The following is a 21,791-nucleotide window of genomic DNA, read 5'->3' as shown; positions in this document are numbered from 1 at the left end:
TACTTCACTACATGCAGCATGGAACAGGCAGGAGAGCATAATTAACATGATCTGCTTTTATTATTTACTGGTGAACTCTACCCAAAGGTATTGGCGTTTTACATGAGCACCAGTAACAGACATGCACGCAATATTTTCTTGGTAGGCACGGGAAAATTGTGATTTGCATATGAGCCGAAGCCGAGTCTCAAACGCCAACTCCAAAGTCGGCACAGATGTAAGGGCAGTGACGTAGTGTAAGACATAAATCTACATTGCTGTGTTTTTGTTGCTGGTATGCCACAAAAACACGGCAATGTAGTTTTCATTTTTAATTTCTTGCAGAGTTGTAAGCACAGTGACGTAGTGCAAGAAATTAAATCTTCATTGCTGTGTTTTTGTTGTTGGTATGCCACAAAAACACGGCATTGTAGTTTTAATTTCTTGCAGACTTTTTTTTAACAGTGGGCAGGATTGTGTCCATGGAATGTGGATGTACTACACATAGAGAAGCCATTGAGGGAGAGGGGGAATTGAATGTGTTTCCTCGATTATTAAAGAACAAGCTACTTACTCTTTCTGGTGGATTCAAATTTAACTGCTGATTCCTCACCTTTGGATGGGACTGCTTGGCATTCTTCACCCCCCCCACCCCCCTTCCCCCTCATCGTGTGTCTGCCCGGGCTGAGACAGCTTCCAGGCACACACACAGACAGTTTCTGAGCTGCCGGCCGCCGAGTACTTAACAGCTCTTTAAAAGGCCTTTCACATGTTAACGAGGCTTTGTTGTGTTTTTCACCTCTTAGCGCCCCTGCATCTCCACTCTGACTATGGCCAGGCTGAGACACACAAGGCTGAGGCGCCTGAAGGCAACAGTGGACGATGAAGTGGTGGTGTGGAGTGCGCACCCCCCCTGAGGGGATGCTGCACCCCCCCCAGGGGGGCGCCCCCCACAGTTTGAAGACCTATGCTCTAGAGGAGAGGATTGTGGAATAGAAGAGAGATCAGGGACATTAGCGAGTATGGCATGCTTGATTTGGAGGTAGCGGAAGGCCTCAGATAGGGCTAACTCATATTTTTTCTGGAGCTCTGCGAATGTCAATAGTTTGCCCTTGTGAAGCATGTCTCCCAGGGTAGAGATGCCGATCATGTCCCATTTGTCAAAGCCCTGATAGTGGCAGAGGGAGCCTACCATATGTGAGGCCCAGAGCGGAGTGGATAATGTGAGAGTGTCAGACCAGCCGAGCCGCCTATTTGCTCGATGCCAAATTGTCAGTGTCTGTGACATCGGGCCTATATAGCGGGTGCGGGAAGGTTTACCATACAAGGCCCCAAGGTAGCCCTCTCGGCCCGTCCGATATCGTTCGAGGTGGAAAGCAGGATTTGTCGGTGGACCATATAACCAAGAGTTAGTGGCAGTCAATTGAGAAGCCCATTAGTAGAGTCGGATATTGGGCAAGGCTATACCGCCATCGAACCACCCCTGCGTGAGCGAGGGAAGAGCAATGCGGGGAGAACCAAAATAGGAGTCGGCAATGGGAAATGGGCAATTCTGCAAGGCATACAAAAAGTGAGGGAGTGCAAGCATTTTGAAAAGGGCTGCTCTGCCCGGGGGAGACAGAGGGAGTGATTTCCAGTGTGATATGTCGTTATGAAGTCTTTGTAGCGGGCCCTTGAGGTTACGGTCATAAAAGATTTTGGGGTCTGGGGTGACAAAGATGCCGAGGTACTTGAATCCGTCCTGGGCCACATCGATCGAGTACCCCCTCGGAAGAGGAGGGAGTGGGCCGTGCAGCCCGTATAGGACTGATTTGGACCAATTGATGGAGAAGCCAGAGTATTTGCCAAAAGTAGTGATGACGTGCAGTAGACTATTGATAGAGGATTTAGGGGAAGAGACGTAGATGAGAATGTCGTCTGCGTATAGTGAGATCTTGTCATATGTATCATCATTCCACCGGAGGCCTTGGATAGAGGTGTCAGTTCTAATCCAATGGGCTAGAGGCTCCAGGGTGAGCACAAACAATAGTGGGGACAGAGGACATCCCTGCCTAGTACCCCTATGTAGAGGAAATCTTCTGGATGTATGACCATTAACATAAACCTGATCCCAAAGATCAGTATAGAGCAGTCGGATCCACTGAATGAATTTGGGACCAAAACCATAACGAAGTAGGACTTCGAAAAGGTACGACCATTCTATGGAGTCGAAGACTAGTGTGGCGTCGAGGGAGAGGATAGCTGCGTCTTCTTGAAGATATGGTATTCTATTCATAACGTTATGGACCCTACGGAGATTAAGCGCCGTGTTGCAGCCTGATCCTCGTGGATTAAGGCAGGGAGGACTGTCATGAGTCTGGTAGCGAGGAGTTTCGCCAGAATTTTCACCTCGGAGTTAATGAGGGAAATCGGCCTATAGGAGCCGCAATCAGTAGCCGGTTTATTAGGTTTGTGGATAACAACTATTGAAGCTAACCGTTGGTCTAGTGGTAGGCATCCGGCATCCCGGCTCTCCTCGAACATTGCCTTCAGGTGTGGGAGAATCTCCCCCGCCATGCCCTTCAGAAATTCAATAGGGACACCATTGGGGCCCATAGCTTTACCTGACTGTATGGCAAACAATGGATTGCCAATATCTTCTGTTGAGAGGTCTGCTTCTTGTTCCTGCGCGCCAGCCTCGGAAAGAGTGGGTAGTCTCATTTTATTCAAGAGCAGTCTAGACTCCCCGGCATTATAGTGTGCCCTGGCTGTGTATACTCCCTCCAGATGGGCAGCAAAGACCTCCGCTATTTCTCCGGGGTCTGTGATAGGAGAATTGCCAGGTCCGGCCAACTCTGGGATCCATCTAGAGCCTTGCTCGCGTTTTTCGAGCCACGCCAGCATTTTACCTGCTCTATCCCCCAATTCATACACTCGGTGGCGAGTCTTCAACAGTTTAGCATGCGCTTTCTCTAAGGCTAGTGCTTTATATTCTAGCTGTTTCGTTCAGAGGCGAGTTGCCGTCTCGTCCGAGGGGTTCATGTTGTGGGTTGATTCCAGGGGGACGAGGTCCACCTCGGTCTGGATTAGGTGTTCATTCTGTTTATGTATATAGTCAGTTTTAAGAGCTAATGCCTTCCCTTTGAGTACAGCCTTTTAGGCCTCCCAGATGGCTATGGCCAACTTCACTGATCCGACATTTTCCGTGAAGTAATACTCCATGTGTTCTAGTAGGCAGTCTTCCTGCACATGACTCTTGTGTCACAAGTGTACCAGCAAGTACTCTACATGTGTTTTGTTGTTGATCACCAACGGAGTGCTACACTGTTTTGCAGTGGAGGGGTCTTCCCAAGTCAGAACTTCTTTTAACATAGAGGTCTCCTGTCTCCATGTAAAGGTATCCCTAAATTAATTGCTGGTTTATTAAAGGCGCTTTCTATGCCACTTAAAGCCAGACTTGTAATTAGACATTCACCCACCTATACAGTTTGTTTTACTAGAAGACCTCAATAAAAGATGTCTCCTTTACCACTACTTTTGCCTTCTTCATTGAGCCTCTATCAGAGAATCAGTATTGGAAATGGGTTTATGCACCACTTTAAAAATTGAGGCTTTTTAAAAAAATTAATACTTATTTTTATCTGAAGGCTAACAAAGCTTTTTTGATATATTGATTCAGGGCTTGATTTAGAGATTTGGGAGGGGTACTCCATCGCAAATGTGAAGTATACTCCGTCCTTCTCGTTACACATGCATTAGAATACAATAACCTGTAGTTAGGCAGACTGCTACAGAACAGGGTTTATTTATGATCAAATGACTTAGCTTTATACATACTCAGTAAATGGTAATTGGATCTATGTAAGGCTCCCAGCTTTTCGTTATTACAGATAAATACAGACAGAAAACCATATATTTTCCTATCTGTATTCACGTTTAAATAAGGATAAATACGTGCATTAGGTTTTCTTTTGGGCGATTCTCACTACTGTCAGTCATTAGTGTTAGGTCACTATCTGTGCAGGTGGACAGGTAGGGGAGTTAAAAAAATTGAAACAATTGTTCAATGAAGATTAAATAACTGCAGAATGCAGCTGTTTAAGCTGTTCTACAATGCAAATGGTTTCAACTGACAGTACTGTATTGTAAATGGCTAAAATCCATTGGACATTCAAACATGAATAAACATTTGTAGGTTAAATACATATGGTAATATAGCTATGGCAGCTTTATTTTTTACACTAAGCACAAAATAAATATGGATAAATAGAGATAAAATGGGCAAATCAATAAATCTGGATAAATACAGTCGCAAATGTTAAATAAAATTCATACCATAAAAGCAGGAGCCTTTGTTATCTGTCAAATTATGGACCAGTAAAAGATCTGCAACAACCAATATACACCCTCATTATGAGACAGGCAGAGTGGAATTACCTTATGGATACCAAGTGAGTTGGTGTTACTGTACCCCATTATTCTGGGTGAGTGTATTCTACACTGTACAATTGCGTGAGGTTTTGGCTATAGCATATGCTTAGCCACATTCCCTGTCTTTTCTGACAGGGTGTGCATACAATGCTCCCCCTTCCAGAAAAAACCTTCGCCTTTCCTCTTCTACTCTCCCGCCCCAACTCAACTTTTACCCCTCACCCCACCCACAGGCCTGCGCATATATTTACCACGTGCACATATAGCAGTTGTCCTACACAAAATTCTCAAGGTACATACATAGGGAGTACAGATAACTGGATATCTCATAATCAGAGCAATTCTATTTTTAAGATGGAAGTGTATGAATCTATTCTGCTGTGCTTTTCAATTGATTGTATTTTGGCACCCCTTGTGGCAGTCCCAAATACATTTAAAGTACAATTGTTCTTGAATATTTATGTCTGAGAAACAAAACAGCGCTGAATGCTCTGACCCTTAAAAAATATATGTCTGATTGTCTCACCCACAGTTGGCTTAAGTTACCTTACTTTTACGTCCCTAGTATATAGTACCAGGGGTACCCAGGGCCTGTAAGTTAAAGAGTCCCACCTGGACTATAGTACGTATCAATCAATCAATCAATCAGGAGATTTTTAGCAAGCTACTCACCTGTGAGGGTCTAAAGGCGCTTGGGGGGAGGGGGGATTCAACAACTCCGGTCAGTTGAAGAGCCAGGTCTTGAGGGTCTTCCTAAAGATGTGCAGGGTGGGGGCACGTCTGATGTTGATCGGGAGATTGCTCCAGGTCTTGGCCGCAATATAGGAGAAGGTTCGTCCACCCGTTCGTGCTCTGCGTTTGTGCGGGGATTTAGCAAGGCAAGGTCAGCGGATCGGGGGTTCCCCTTGGGTACGTGAAAGGAGATTCTATTGTTGAGACACTTATTATGCCACCACAGGTGTGAAAAAGCAAAGCAGGACTTCAAGCCTGCCATTGTTGGCTGGCAGAGTAGTTTCCGAACTGCTAACTTGACGTTGATATTTAATGACAATGTCCTGACCTTCCTTTTTAATATATTTAAGTCACACCTAGGGAAGACACATTAAGCCCTAAGGAAGGGTGCTGCATATTAAAAAGTAGGACATGTGTTTTATATATCTTAATTGTAAAAACTGCAAATTTTTATTTTTGCTGTGAAAAAGCTAGTAGCCCCAATAGCTAGTACAAGGTTACATGCTGACAACTCAGCAGTGCACACTTCTGAATGGGATTTCGAAAGTTGGTATTGCAATATATCAAAAGAATCTTTATATTAAACTCATTTTGATACCCAAGTCTAACTTATTGTAAAAGTAAATGGCAACTTTAGAAAGTTGCCACTCTGTTCCACAGGTTTCCCAGTGAACGTTTATGGTCGATGGCCCGAGACAGCCTGCTACCCCCATGGGGGGAGGTGTGAACGAGGAGCACAAAGGGCCTGCCATTGGAGGAAGTGTTACCACTCCCTGACAGGAAACCCAAACTTGTTGGCAGCCCAAAAGACGAGCTTCATAGGGGAGGCTGACTTTGAAGAGCAATGGTGGACAAACACAAGAGAAGCTGCTGTTTCGTTCTCGTAGACAGATTGGCGTCTGGGATAGAGAGGCAGAAACAGTTACCAAAGCGGTTTTCCTGTGAGGACGAAATCACCAGGTATCCACGTCTCTAGTGTGGCTACCAAGCTCCACTAATCAAAAAAGGGGTTCTGCCATCCTGTAAGTGTGCAGAACATTGCATTCTGGGATAGCAAAATGCCACACTTTGCAGGAAGTTGTCATACAGTGGGAGGGGACCCAGTAACCCATTAGCTAATAGTCACCACCTCCCCCAAAGGCAAGTTGTGGCCATAAAAGTGGCACCCTTACCTCATCTACATTGGACAGAGGAATGAAGAAGCAGTGCCCTGCTGTTCCCTGGATCCGGCAAAGAGAGGCTGCAACATTGACTGGACCTGTGCCTGTGGTGCCCTGCTAGCCTGCTAGAAGAAACATCATCCCTGAGCCCCAGACAGAAGACCTGACTTCAAGAGTCATTCGGCTGACGTCATTTTACGGATACAGGGCCATAAAAGCTGAAGAAGCCTGCCTTGGCGAGTTGGTACCCACAATCGATTGACCGCCATGGACAACCATGAAGCAGACTGAGAGATGGAGTCTCGATGCTTAAAAGTTGCACCAGAGCCTGCTGGATCCAGGAGAGTGCATTTTGGTAATTCAGACACTAGCCTCAGTTAAAGGGAACCACTGGTTTTGTTGTAACCAGAGACCAGTAGACCAGTTTCAACAGCTTTTTAGCTGGACTTCAAGGGACATCGACCCCTGTGGCCAAAGTCACCCCATCATGTTTGCAAACCAAAGGGTGGCCCCAGTAGGACCCCCATCACCGGATTAGCCTCCTCAGCATCTTTCAACATCCTTTATCCTTAAGATCAGGAGCACTCCACTGATGTTGATAGCGGTTTGCACATAGAGCCTCAAACTAGCCTGGAGACTGCTTTGACTGTAAGATAATGGCCCTGTCAAGCCTATTTGCCCCTGTTACTTGCTCCCTATCATAGTTGGCCACCCAAAGAAGACCAAAATAACCAAAGACAACTTTAAAAAAGTTTTCAAACGTTTTCCAAGCAACCACAAACAGCGTTAGTTTCCCATGTTTGTTTGCAATTTGGATGAAAAACAGTGATTTATTATTTGCTTTGTAATTTATATCCCAGGAACCATTCAGTGGATTTTGTTCATTTTGGTGTCTAATAATAACGCAGCTACTTTTATAAATCAGTGCTGTATTTTTTTGTGTCGTATTTCTTTTTTATACTCCAAAACGGGGATCACTGTTCCAGAGGAAGAAAGAGGGGGGAGAGGTCTAAGGTATAGATAGGAGAGTCAGCTAGACTCTTACTTGATGCCCTCACACATCCCAAGGGATGTCATGCTTAATCATAGGCTGGTTGATCCTCGTCATGCCGGCACTGCAATGCCCTACGGACCTCCCGAAGGGTCACTTTAGCAGAGATCTTTTAAATTTCTCGCCATATGATGCTTATGAGGAAGTGTTCATAAAGAAATGAGTGAATCTAAAATTGACTAGAGCAAATCGATGCTATGTCAATTTAATAGGTGGATTCTTCTGCCAATTTTAAAAATTATAGATGGTGGTCCTACTAGAGGATTGTAATGACCCTAGGTAGTCAGATGTGGACATAAGTATTAATAGTTTATATTAAATGGGTCAACATGTTTCGCGCCCCTATCTGTGAGTGGAAGTGTGCAACGCCTCTCCCTAAAGTGAGGTGGTGCCACCTATTGGATTCTATCTTGAGTAATCCAACCTCATCTGCGTGAGGGAAATGCCCCCTGGGTCAAGGAGAAAGGGTGCAGGACCGTCACATAGGTTAGGCGGTCACATTGTGCGAGCACACAAACTCGTCATGTTGTCTGCCAGACCTCTGGCCAGATGAGGAGCAACTGCCCTGTGATGAAGTATGGCATCACTTGGGATGTGTGAGGGCATCAATTATTAGTCTCTCTGACTCTCCTATCTATACCCTAGACCTCTCTCCTCCCCCTTTCTTCTTCAGGCACAGTGACCGCCCTTTAAGCATTATACTTTGTATTGAAGCAAGGGCACTGGACCTTTTTTCACTCTCAGTCCCCCGCTCTCTTTTGTCAGAGTATTACTTTCTTATTCAACTGTTTTGGTACTTCTAAATGCTTTGCACTAGTTCCTTTGACAAAGCCTGACTGCTCAAAGCCACGGTTATTTAGGATTGGCCTAAGGTTTTGCAAACAAAACTGACGGGACACAAGATGGGTTTGCAAGTTTAGTACACAGCAATGTCACATAACCACACCATAACCACACCATATAATGAACAATTTTCCTTACATGTACTAATATTCCCATTTTTAGAAATTAAATACAAGGGGAACTGAAAAACAAATGGTCGCTTACTGCCTGTCGGTCACGTCGAACAAAGCTTTGGGAAAGCAGCTTTTATATCCAAAATATCGACAGTAGGTCTCTGGTTCCTCTAAAATTTCTCAATTGTCAGAATATGAGAGATGTCTTGTCTTTCATAGGCACCCTTTCTTTCCAAAAAGACTGGGAAAGGGCACAATACTGATAGTAGTTTATATTCATTAATTAAAGGTCATGTGTTTTTTTCCCAAATACTTCCAGGGTCACAGATAAAAGAGAAACCAAAGACTAGAGGAAATTGAAAGATTATATGGATCCATACTTTGATGCATTTCTCTCAGCATAAAAATGAAGGAATTATTCATGTTTCTTTACTTCCAGCCACTATGTAAAACCGACAATGTTGTATTTGATTTCTCCTGCATATTACCCGAGAGAGTCATAATTCAAAATATTAGCAAACATAATTTTTAGAGGTAAAAGCCAGATACACTAATATATATTGTGGAACATTGTTTACAATTGGATTGATTCCAGGGAAAATCTTTAGGTCAGGGAATGTATTAAAACATGTTTGGTATGGATACTAATACTTGCATTTTTAAGAGTGACTCAATAGGACACATAAGATTCAAGTTGGAGTTGTGTACATCCTGACCCCCTTGGGATTCTTGACTATTCCTAATTGGTCATACAGAATACTAGAACAACAGCTGAAGGAAGGAAATGTGTTTCTTTAAGTTGCATTGCCATTCTGTTAGTATGCAGTTACATAAATAACACCCATTATCGTTCTGTTTGTCAAAACCATTGTTACAGAATTCATGAAATAATACTAATTAAAGCCAAAGTTACTTTACTGCTGCATATTACCTTGTAATTTGTGCTGTGATAATATTAATGACTCACCTGCAAAAGTACATCGGTGCCAGAGCCTATTATATCCTCAAATAGTTTCAGCACTTTCCTGAAATTTTTGTCATCATACTCGAAGCGGTCCCCAAAAATGATGGAGCAGATCACATTGCTCACAGCATTATTTATCATGAGATGTGGGTTAAATGGACGGCCTGCAAAGAGAAAGCACAGGAGAACCAACATCAAACGCAGTTATGGGCCTAAATGTTCAAAAGAGCTTCTGATAACCAAAGATCAGGTCAATCTTGCCTTGGCTCCATTTTTAACATGAACCAGAAGCTCTGGGTTAGCTCAGAAGGGACATATTCAGGAAGCCCCGCAGCTTATAAACTAAGGGCCATTTACAAACATCCCTGGCTTTACAAAATATGGAACATGGATGGACAGCCCGTATAGAGCGCTGCACGCCGAGATTAGCGAGGGAAACTCCACGGTTCCAGTACCCCGCTAAACATCGTGAATGAAAAATTCCATGCATCAAGAGTTTATGAAGTCCCCTGAGGAAGGGCGATACGCTTGAAATGCATTGGGCAATACTAGCAACGTGAAAAAATGTTTCTGAGACATGGAATATGTTGAACAGTCATGTATACAATGATATGTTTTGAACAAAATACTATTGATAAATAAATGAATTATCAAACATCAAAGAAAGATTTGCACGCAAATTTATGAAAGTTTGAAAAGGAGTGCATGGATGGAATGCATCTTGTGTTCACAGGATACATATTTTTATGGTTTACAAAATATGGAACATGGATGGACAGCCCAGTCGCCAGACCTGGGCGTGAATGAACAGGGTGATTTTGACTTTAGAACTGCGATGAACTTGAGAGAGAGCCTGAGAATTTAAAACTGCATTCTCAAATTTTAAATATCCATTTAATAAATTGACCGTGCAGAATTTAAAGAGTCACTGAAGGTGTCAGAGGCATGCCACATGAAAGGGCCTTTAGGGGATTTTCCTCTCACAATTCTTTTTTAACAAGACAAAATATTAGTGCATTTAAAAGTACACCGTCAACTAAATTGGTGATTAAAAGGTAAGCGTGAGAGAGCTCTAATTACCGAGCAAAGTCTACCTTTTGCTACAGTACTTCGAATAGTGCTCTTGTATCATTATTCCAATGTGCTCATGAATAACATTTATGTGACTATATGAAAAATATTATTCTTACAAAATGTATTTTAATAAAAATTACAATTATCCCGAACAATAATGGTCAGAGATCTAGCCACTTCAGGTTTACCACACTCATACTGGATGGTTTGGTAAGACGGTGGTGACTTTTCTTGCTAAAGTAATCAAACTAGGGTTGAAACGATAATGTAATTAGGAGCAATGGCTAAATTATAGAGTCAAGATATGGAAGCCAACTTTGAATCCCAAATTTCCCAGATAATCAAATTGCATGATCCTGGACAAAATCACTTTATTCCTTTACATATCACGTCCCTTATAATGTTCAACCTCTAAGAGATGTCTCAGTATGCAGAGTGTGTTTTAAATGGATATCAGTAAAGTAGTCACACTTGCGATATATGCAAGATTATTGATAGGAAAATGGCTTCCTGCCTGTTTTCACAATTAGATTATAATTCATTTCTTAAAATGTGCTCATCAAAGCCACCCAGAGCAACCCAGGCTAGAGGAGGAAGCCAACAGAAGTGAGAGAATCAGCAGTGACTGGGCTAGCCTCAAATTACTGGTTGCTCAGCTTCCAGATTGGCACACTGCAGAGCAGATCATGCTAACAATTCAGTGCTATTACAAGTACATTAGAATTACCAATGTTCTTTTATCTGCTGTGTTAGAAATGGGGGTCTCTAGTTGGCAAGGGCGTGCACCTTTGTCCAAATAGGGACCCTTCTTCCTAGTCAAGATAAGGGAGTTACACTCCTAAAATAACCCCTGCTCACCCCCTTGGTAGCTTGGCACGCGCAGTCAGGCTTATCTTAGAGGCAGTGTGTAAAGAATTTGCACATAACCAACAGTAATACAGTGTAAGCACTACAAAAGTACACCACGCCAGTTTAGAAAAATATCCATTATTTTTATATACTTAAAACAAGACCAACACAATAAAGAAATCCACAATACAATACTAAGAAATCTTCAGTTATCAAAATAACCTTAAAACACAATTCCTTGATGTCGATAGCTCCGTACGGGGCTATTACGGCGTCGTGACCAAACCAATCCAAACAGTTCTGGCTGACCGGGTGTTGCGGGCCAGCTACGGTTTCGGGTAACTCGCAAACTGTACCTATCAGAAATACAGGGCATCAGCGACCTCTCATGGAGCTTCTGAAAGCACTGCGTTCGCTGGCGTCGGTTCCGGAGGTCGGTGCAGGAGTTGTCGAGGCCCTCGAAGTCACACGCATTGTAGATGGAACTCCTCTCTGGTGAAGTCAGGATTGCTGGTGTCGGCAGGCGTTGAGTGCTGCGGTACGAAGTGCAGCAGTGCAGCGTGCGGTGCCCTCAGGTTGCGGTGCGAGCAGCGGCTCGGTGGCGGTGTCAGATGGTGTCGTCGTTGAGACAAGGGTTGCGGTGCGAGTGGAAGGCGGTGCTCGTCACAGTGCTGGCAGGTCACGACGCAAGCAGTTGCTGAAGCGCTGTCATCGCCTGACGAACTGGAGTCGATGGCACCGGCGTTGGTAGGCCAAGGCTGCGGTGCGGGATGAGGGGGGTGCGTCATGTAACTTTACGAGTGGTGCCCTTGTACCACGGTGCAAGCAGCCGCGTCGATTCAGGTATGGAGCGGCCTCCTTGGGGATACCACGGCGCCGTCGTGAAGCGATGCGGTGCGGAGTGCAGTGCCCACAGGTCGCAGTGCAAGCAGTGGCTCTGTAGTGGCGTCAGCAGGCATCATCGGTGAGAGCAGCAGCGTCGTAAACATCGTTGAGTTGCTTTTCTTCTGTTGCAGCACAAAACACACAGTTCCCTGTGCTGAGGGCAGAAGAGCTTGAAGTCTTTTCTATTCCTGAGACTTCTTTAACATGGGGCAAGCTCTACCTCAAACCCTTGGAGAAACTCACAAAAGTAGATTGCAGAACGTTCAGTCCAGTCCTTTCACTGCCCAAGACAGAAGCAGCCACTGCAGGCCAACACAGCAAAGCACACAGCAAAGTGGTAGTTCCTCCTCATAGCTTCTCCAGCTCTATTGTTCTTGGCAGTCTTCTTGATCCCAAAGAGTTCTAAAGTTCTGGGGTTTTGGCCCCAATATTTATACCACCAAATCATTTGTCCTCTGAAGGCAGAGGGTCCTGTACCTAGTCCAAACCAGTTCTGGTCAGTCATGGAGCACTTTGTTTACAGACTCCAGCTTTCTTTTGACAGTGTAGGCCAGGGACATCAGACGCACCACAGGAGGTGGAGCCAGCATTGTGGAAGGCAGGCACAGCCCTATTCAGGTCTCAGGTGCTCCCGCTCCCACCACTCTACATGTAGATGGGTCTATTCAGCCCTGTGCTGACTCACCCTGTCTCCCGGAGACACCCCAGCCCATGTCACTCACAAATCAGATATGCAACACACAACCTAGCAGAGGCAGGCTAGATGGTTGGACAAGACAATACCTACTTTCCAAAAGTGGTATTTTCAAACACAGAATGTTAAAACCAACTTCACTAAAAGATGTATGTTATTATTCTGAGTTCAGGCATATTAAATTTGTTTTTCTAACATGTTCCCTGGGTCAGTTTGGATTATAAAATGTTATAATCAAACTGCTCAATCTGGCCTAAGGGAAGAGGTAGCCTTGCAATAGTGAAAAACGAAATTGGCTGTAATTCACGATCAGGACATCCAAACACATCAGGGCATGTCCTACCTTTCACATACAATCCACCCTGCCCACAGGGGTACCTTGGACCTACCTTAGGGGTGACTAACATGTAGAAAGGGGATGTTTTAGGGACTGGCAAGTGGGGGCACTTGCAAAGTCGACATGGCAGTCACAGACTGCACACAGGCTCTGCAATGGCAGGCCAGAGTTACACCTTATGGGCTGTTTGAGTGGGTGGCACAATCCAGTGCTGCAACCCATCAACAGCATGTGATTTATGGGCCTGGGCAGGCCCAGTGCACTTTACTAGGGACTGACACATAAATCAAATCGGCCAATCATGGAAACACCAATCCGTCACACATTTTACTACACAAGCACTTGCACTTTACCACTGATCAGCAGTGAGAAAAGTGAGAAGAATCATTACAACAGCAAAAACGGAGTCAAAACCGGGAGGTCAGAAAGCAAAAATTCAGATGAAACACACCAAAAGATGCCAAGTCTAACATGCTGTCATTACCACATGACTGGAAAAGGGAATTAGTGGTCTTCTCTCCACTGCTGAGTTACTCATTAAGGCTCCTACTAATGTAGGCCGAGGGAGTTGAGGCTTAGAGGCAGATTTAGAGTAGTGGGTGGCTTGACAGCCCACCCAGTCAGTGACTGCTATGGCCTGAGCTCACATACTTCAGGATTAACATAGGCAGGCGGATATGTCTGTGCCTTCAGGGAATCTGCAATGAAGCGTTGCTGATGGGCACCATAAGTGATTCCTTTGCACTTGTGCCTACTGTTGGCAACCAGTTGCTTGACTGTGTTAGTGGTTTTCCTTCCTAAATCATCTAGGATATCAGTTGGAGGTTTGTTGATGAATTGATCTGACCTTATAGACCAAATGGATTTGGTTTCCAGAGCACACAATACTACCTGTCCTGTTGGAAATAGCGTGTAATCTTCAGATTTAAGTGCATGGATACCAACCACATCCCTACCCCTTACCCAGTATCTCTGCATCTAAATCAAGATAGCCCTTAATGAGGCCCCATGAAGCAAATTAGGTTGCATGATGTAATGGAATACGTGAGCTCTCCATTGTGCTTCCTGCCATCGCAATATTTAAGCACAGAGCAGGAAGGTCTGCTACTAGAGACATAGGCAAAGGAGAAACCCATCAAAGTATGGATTGCGTAATACTCAAGTCTGGATTCCCGAATAAATAAATCAAACTGTACCACCATAATTATAGATACAATAATCCCTGGATATTAATTCACCATAATCCAGAAGTTGAAGTGAAGTCACTAGTCCTATGCCCCTTGTCCCATTATAATGGCATCTCAGGAAATTGACATACCCATTATCCCTGTCTCATTACAGGATGCATATTCCCATAATGCTTGAGCCTAATATTAGCATGGGAAGTGAAATCATTAAAGGAAAAATGTGTCCTATTTCCACAATTATCACAGGAAGACCAACATTTTTTAAAGCAAATAATAAGATACATTAGTTAGCAGCCCTATAGGAAGTTTCTAACACGATGCTCTTGGGGTTCATCCTTAACATGCTATGGACACAACAACTTAGGCTACCTACAACCATCATGTGCCAGGCACAAACATACAATACCAAAAAGAGTTGTATGTGCTCAAGTGCACCATCATATAGCAAATATACAGTTTCAGCCTCACACACAGCCTCAATGCCCAGCCACAGTCTCAAATGCACAGGCACAACAATCACATATAGACATGGCCATCATATATGTACATGTACACACTCTTTAGCCTAAGTATAGCCACATATTATCAACACAAATATTTGTAATAGAGTATTATGTCTACAAAGATAATGCAATTCATGACCATGGACCTACCTCAAATGCCTAAGCACAGTCTGCTATTAATAGAGGAAGATCAGATACCTAGGTATAGATTCATTTTCCCATATTTTTCCTTCTGTTCCCAAGCAGTGCCTATGGACCCTGTGCAGTAGGGCATGCAAATACCTGCGGCAATTACAGGCAGAGGAGAGCTTAGTATAACTATGTCACCAGAATTTCCACCTTCCCCACTCTAACTGGGGTACCAGTACTGAGACTCTAAGCCACTCCTGTGCATCCCATGGTGGAACGGTAGAAGGTTCTGCAGGACAAATACAGTGCCAGGGAAAGAGCAACTCTCAATAATAGGGCTGTTCTTGCTTTATTGCAGCATAAGTACAAAAGAAGAAGTTGAAACTGTTGAGGCCTTCCATCTTATCTGCACTTCAAGGTATCCTAATAGTGCTAGAGCCAGTCTCACCTTTGCCCCACTTTTACTCCCTTTGGCACTGTGTAGTCAGGCGAGAGAGAGGGGAAATATGTTCCCTCTTGTCTTCACCCCACTTACTCTGGGGTAAATAGGATGATGCCAAGGGGCTAGAAAAGGGGAAGGGTTGGGTTTTGTTTATCTCTCATTTTTAGTGCTTATGGGCTGTGGCCAAAAGGATGAAAATGCAGAGAGTAAACACTGGTCTAGGTGACACCTGTTTGGGTTCTTTCCTGCCACTGTCCTTGCTATTTGTAAATCTGAGGTCGTAAAGCCAGAGTTAAATGTTGCATTCTCTGGAGACCTCAAAATTGCATCCCTGCAATAATCTACCACAGGGAGACATGCTGCCAACTGCTATGCTGGAGAGTGTGATTCTCTTCACTGGCAGAAACTTACCATCCTTGGACTTGAATGCAGAGCAGAGAAATCCAGCCTCTTCTGTCACTCTCTCTGCCAGGGACTTCTTTCCCAGCCCAAAGTCTCTCAGAGTGGAAAGTGAGAACCTCCTAACATCCCTCCAGGACTGACCGTATCTTGCTAACACCACTCCTGTAGAATTAAAACAAAACAAAATACTTGGCATACGAGCAGTCATATGGAAAACAATATGATAACGGAATAAAAAAAAAACATTCATGAGAAAAGTATGGGAACATACATAAGTAAATCTTATTTATTCCGTAAAATGCAAGTTAGGGTCATAATGGACAAAATGAGGCATTGACAAAGCAATTGCATGTAATTTTTGTCAACGGAGATAGGCGAAGATTTAAAAGGTTTGAAAAAGAGCAGAAATTGTATACTTACATTAAAAAAAGAAACCAAATGGAGCCTAACAAATTACTATTTGTAGATTTGATTTCATTTTAGGATAAAGCACTGAACAAAGAGGATTATTCTGAAAATCCTAGGTACTGTCATCCTTCCACTTCCCCCCAAAACAGAATAAGCATATTGAAATTCAGGTGTGATCAAATGGAACAAAATGTATTTCACCTATCTTTTCTGGCAACTAATAACCCTGAATCATGGCTAGGAAGGGCCTTATGATGATTTTAGAACATCTGGGCATATTTATTAAAGAGTTGCATCGCTCTTGCACGGTGCAACAGGGTGCAGGAGTGACACAACTCTTACTTTTGATTCATCAAGCAATACAAGGTCACCTTGTGTGGCCTGCATGGCTTGACAAATCTACAGAAACGCAACGCAGTGCATATTGCTGTGCTGCATTACTCTGCCCCAGGGAGGCATTCTGCAACACACCTAGATAGAGGAAAATGCCTCAGGAGCCTGTCTGTTTTTCTGCAGGAAGGTGTCTGTTATTGCACAAAAACAATTCTGATTAGAAAGCAGGCACCCTTTCACCATGGTGGAAACAACAGGAATGCGCCGTAAATGGCTAGGTAGGGCGCATTCCTGCTCTTTCCCTATCATGCAGCGCAAGAAGAGGACACACTGCGCTGCGTATTTTCTTTGTAAATATGCCCGTTTATGTTTTATCAAAGTTGCATACATTTGTAAATCTATACATAAAACTTCTTTTGGTGCTTTCTTTGTGCCAGTGGTTGCAGGTGACGGCACCGGCACTAAGTTTGGGGAGAACTTATTAAGCGACTCTGGTGTTCGACAACCACAGCATTTGCCAGCCACACTGACAGTCTGATTAAGTTGAAAATGTGAAACCTAAGGGCCTGATTATGATGTAGGACAGACCTGAGTCTGTTCAACATAGTTTGGGTACTGGGACCGACCGACCTACTGTTAGCAATTCCAACCCAGCAATTAGGATGCGACAGAACACTGTAGGTTTGCACTCCTATTCTTTACAATAGGAGCACCCCTTGGCAGGCACCTCAAGGTGCCTAGCACGGGGTACAGGGATCAACAGGGGGCACCAAAGGTGCCTCCTCAACCGCCTTCGGAGGCCTTGCCCCATGGGGGCCCTACTAGGGGCCCCCAAAGTCAACTTCCCACAGCCTTTCTGTGTCGAAAACAGCCAGCAGAGAAAAGCTGTTGGAGAAGTGTGGCTCAATGATTAGAGCGTCAGACCCTGATGCAGAGGTCTAGCCCGGGACCAGGGTTCAATTCCCCGCCTCGGCGGGTCTTGGGCTCAAAATTCCATGGACCTGATAATTCTCCCCTCGGTGCCTATTCCAATCATGGAGTCCCACTCTGCAACTCTGGGCAATAGCTTGCTTAATCTCCACAACGGCCCCCACAACGCTAAGGATGCCTGGCCTCTACCTTGGGGGTGCCCAGGAGTGGACGCCTCACAGGGAAAGCCGGGATGGGTTCCACAGCGGTATTCGTACAAGCGCCTTGAGACCCTTGCGGGTGAGTAGTGCGCTATACAAGTATCAATTTACATTTACAATCTGACATTGTAATCCTTCGGGTGTTAAAAGCCGCCCTTGGAATTACAGGAGGATTTCTGAATGGCAGACAGGATCTCAGAGCCTGTCGGAAACCATTCAGAAATCTGGTTCAGAATAATTTCCGACCGACTCCATCCAAATAGGTCGGATTAAAGGAGATCACGATGCCGTAGAAACGGCTCCGACCGTTTCCTACGGCATTGTAATCAGGCCCAAAGTTGTATTACTGTCTAAAAAAATAAGCATTGACCACTTCACTCTAAAATTAAGGATAACTGTTTTAGTTAAACATGAAACACTGCCTTGTTTCACTCTGCCAACCCCTGAAAGGAATTACAAATATGTTAGGGATCTTCTTGACAGGTCGCTTGCATTTTTTTCCGTTAAACATTTATTTCCATCATGTTAACTGCATTCTGCTCCAAAGGCAATATTTCAAGCAAATGAGCTAAAAGTAAATTGCAAGCAATATATCATGCAATATAATTCCGAAGCCCGTTTTGATATAAATAACGACAACTAACTTCAATAAATTATCTGATGTAGGAGCGCATGTTGAAAAGAGTAAATCATGACCAGCAGCAACCCTAGATGGTGTAAAAAGAAATGGGGTAAATTCCAGGAAGTTAAATATTAACAAAAAAAACGATTGTAGCTAAATCATATTTACCTGTGGCAAGTAGACAACACCACTGAGGTTGTTATTGTGAAAGGCAACATGGACTATGGCCCAGAGCAAAAATGATAAATGCAATGGTTACTTTTAGCCTGTGGTTGCCGTGGGGGCACCAGCACTTATTTTTGTGGTCTGGGACCTAATTTGTCCTCATCAGATACTAACTGCAAGCAAGAGAGGAAAAAACACACACAAGGGAAAGGAAGAACATGAGAAAGAAGGAAATACTTTCACAAAGGAGAACGCAGGAGCGCGAGAAAGGGACAGGGAGTGTTTGATAGTGAATTAATAAAAAGGCCTAAGGTGGATTACACACTATGCAGTTTTGGTATTTGACTCAATGGCATGTAATTGCATCGGCTGTGGGCTTCTAAGCAGAGTTTTGAACACCAGCGCTCTTTCTTTTCACAAATTAAGCACTGGGGGGCATATTTATCAAACTTTCATGTAGCTCAGCTCAGTGCAGCGAGCTACCGTGCCATGCTATGTTGTGTGAAAGATCAATTTAAAGCAGCACAATTAATTGCTGGGAGCAGAAGGAGAAACGACGGAGACAAAAATACAATTGGACAACAAAAAATTGGGTTTTGGTGATTGCACATATTTGTTATAAATAACTTCATATATTTCAACATGCGTAAGAACAGCACTGCGTTACATTAAATGGCATGTAACCTGTGGCATACTGTGCACAATTGCTCGTGAAATGGTGACAACACAAGTGACACGTGAGGAAGTATGTACAGCGACCCAAAAAAAAAAGAAAGTTGGTGGTGAAATTTTTACATAGTAAAGATACCCAAACAATTAATTTTAATATACACAAATGCAGTCAGGATGGGTATCCTCAAGGAGCTAGAGCCGAGATTTTAGCTGTAAGAGTCAACGGCGTTTCAGCCTGTTGAAATGTTTAGGGGATCATCAGTGGCGTAGTACCCAACAGGAATCCCAATCGTAGGTGTGAGAAGTCCCTTATAAAATCAGACTAATTCAGGATGCATTGTCAGGCGAATCCCTATCCCACCCTCCTTCTTGTAACATGTTAAGGGTTATTTCCCATTTACTGGTGGCTGCCTCCAGGGAATGCACATTATTAGGCCGTACACAGAAGTTCCCCAGAATTTTGGTCAAAAGTGTCTATGGTGCTGGAGTACCTTCAGCAGCGAATCTCCGGGGGGCCCCAAGACCCTTGTTCAAGTCTTACCCGCTGCTAGAACACGGAAGCTATGAGGATTTGGGTTTATGATATGGTATAGCTGTGTGGGATTACCGTGTAATACACTTGCATAAACTGTCTTGGGTCCAGTCAGGCTTATTTGCAAAACCCTAAGCTTAACCATGGGTAGCCAAGTCTTCCAGTAGCAAAGCTTAAACAAAGGACTAGTGTAAAGCATTCAACAGTACCAAACAGCGAAACAAGAAAGCCTCACAACACGAAAGAAATCCAACACCAACTTCTAAAAATAGATTATATTTTAATGAATTTTTAGAGCCCAAGATGAGCAAAATTAACTGGAGGGTTCAGGAGATACACATTTTTGAAGACAACTGAATTGTTTATTTAACTGCAAACAAGCATTAGTAACTGTAAATTTTGTAAACTTTTGAGAAGTTTCAAATACTTGAGTTTGGCTACTCCGGCTTGTCTTGGGTGACCAAATTCAACAGGAAGAAGGTCTAGTTGGGGTCAATAAGGAGTATTTCCTTGCTCACCAACATAAAATGCAAGCCACCCTCCAACTCATAATCTCTAAACTGATTATGCAAATAGCCTATTCCTTGGTGCACGCATATTTATCATATGCAAAATACGACTCACCAAAAATGCTGCCTCAAGAAATCTTTTCTGCCTTCACCCAGGAGAGTGCACAACTAGTCCTACTTTCTGCAGTTTTATATAGCACAACTCAACCCAAATGAATTAGTGCACTTTACATGTTACAATTTTGGGAATCACTGAACAACTGGCCCTGTGCACTTCACCCACTAAACCAAAATTCTCGCTGTCTGAAAAATTAATAGCACAATTATGAGGTATGGGAGTAGTATTGTATCTAACACAATCAACAAGGCAATTCCTCTTAACCTGAATTAGCAATTCTTCTTCTTATTTAATAAGAGAATTTCTTTTGACAAAATATATTAAATCATATTGCAAAAAAGACATATTGTACACATTATCACACATGGTTCACAAGATCTCAGACTCCATGTAGTCTTTAACCGCATCGCTGCTGCGGTGATTTTTGTCTTACAGATACTCGGTCTGAGAATGCCCAAGAAAGTCGGGAAGCGAGTCAGTACCGATCAGATGCTCCGCATGCTCATGAAAGAAGTAACCGATCTGAAGAAGCAGATGGCAGCTAAGGACGGGGAAGGGGGACCGAAACGACCTTTGTCGGGAGCAGCCCCTGGAGGGAGAGGCAAGAGGTCCAGAAGGGGGGCATCTGGGGGGGAAACCCCGGTTCCCGATATCCCGCTTGAAGAGCCAACTCCAGTGCCGAAGGAGGGGAATCCGATTCCCGTGGTGGTCACTCCCGTGTCCGGGGAGGATATGCCTCCCGAGTTAGCAGCACAATTGGCAGCGTGGTTGGGGAAAGATAGCGAGGGCGCCACGGCTGACGACGCCCGGGTGTTAATGAGACAACTGCGTGAAACTAGGGAGGCGGTGAAAGCACCATCGTCAGTTACCCCGCTGTCTCCGGCGGTAGAAAAAGCAACAGGCCCAGGTCCGGCGGCGGATGCAGCTTCTGGTTCAGGTAAGCGGCCATTGCCGATGGCGAGGGAGGGGTCTGCACCTTCACGAAGGGAGAAGGTGGCTCAGCATGTTCCTCTGGCAATTAAGGAAAAGATTTGGGCGGATGAGTATGTAAACATTTTTTCGTTGCTTACCGACCATTATGAGATGGAGCATGTTAAGAGCCAAAAGGAGCTCATGCATCCGAGTGTTTGGCGCGCAAATATGGCCGCCTTTAAGGTCGACGAAAACATTGGCACTTGGGGCAGGGCATGGGGAATCTTTACCTCCATCATGGGCGAACGTAGGCCCGAGTTGTTGACCGAATTACCTATTTATCAGTCACGGATCATGGAGTATTACGTATCATATGGGGGCAATCAGTGGTTCTGCTATGATAATATTTTTAGAAAAGCGAAAGAACACGACAAAAACTTGACTTGGGATTGTTACGACTCCGTCTCATGGTCAAAAATGGAGAGTACAGGAATGTTGAAAGTACCATTGGTAGGGAGTAGCGGGGGCGAGTCCTCCCGCCAATACCTGGGAACACCCTTTCGATCGGGTGCAGGTAACGACTACCACTCTAAGCCGAATGGCAACGCAGGTAAAAGGGGGATTTGTTGGAATTTT

At 44.1% G+C, this 21,791-nt stretch overlaps 1 protein-coding gene across 1 annotated transcript in view; it reads right to left on the bottom strand.

Moving 5' to 3' along the window:
* The window catches only part of LOC147747975 (cytochrome P450 2D6-like), a 250,654-nt gene that overhangs the window by 95,142 nt on the left and 133,721 nt on the right, over positions 1-21,791 (bottom strand). The window contains exons 3-4 of the mRNA XM_086957438.1: positions 15,764-15,916; positions 9,256-9,416 (exon numbers count right to left, since the gene is read on the bottom strand). Coding sequence (XP_086813564.1) covers positions 9,256-9,416; positions 15,764-15,916 — 314 coding nt within the window. The remainder of the gene's footprint in view (positions 1-9,255; positions 9,417-15,763; positions 15,917-21,791) is intronic.

Source organism: Lissotriton vulgaris, chromosome 1_1 (assembly GCF_964263255.1).
Source record: "Lissotriton vulgaris chromosome 1_1, aLisVul1.2, whole genome shotgun sequence".
Lineage (NCBI taxonomy): Eukaryota > Metazoa > Chordata > Amphibia > Caudata > Salamandridae > Lissotriton > Lissotriton vulgaris.
The sequence above is the reverse complement of the archived record's forward strand: the minus strand, read 5'-3'. Positions and strand labels throughout refer to the sequence as shown.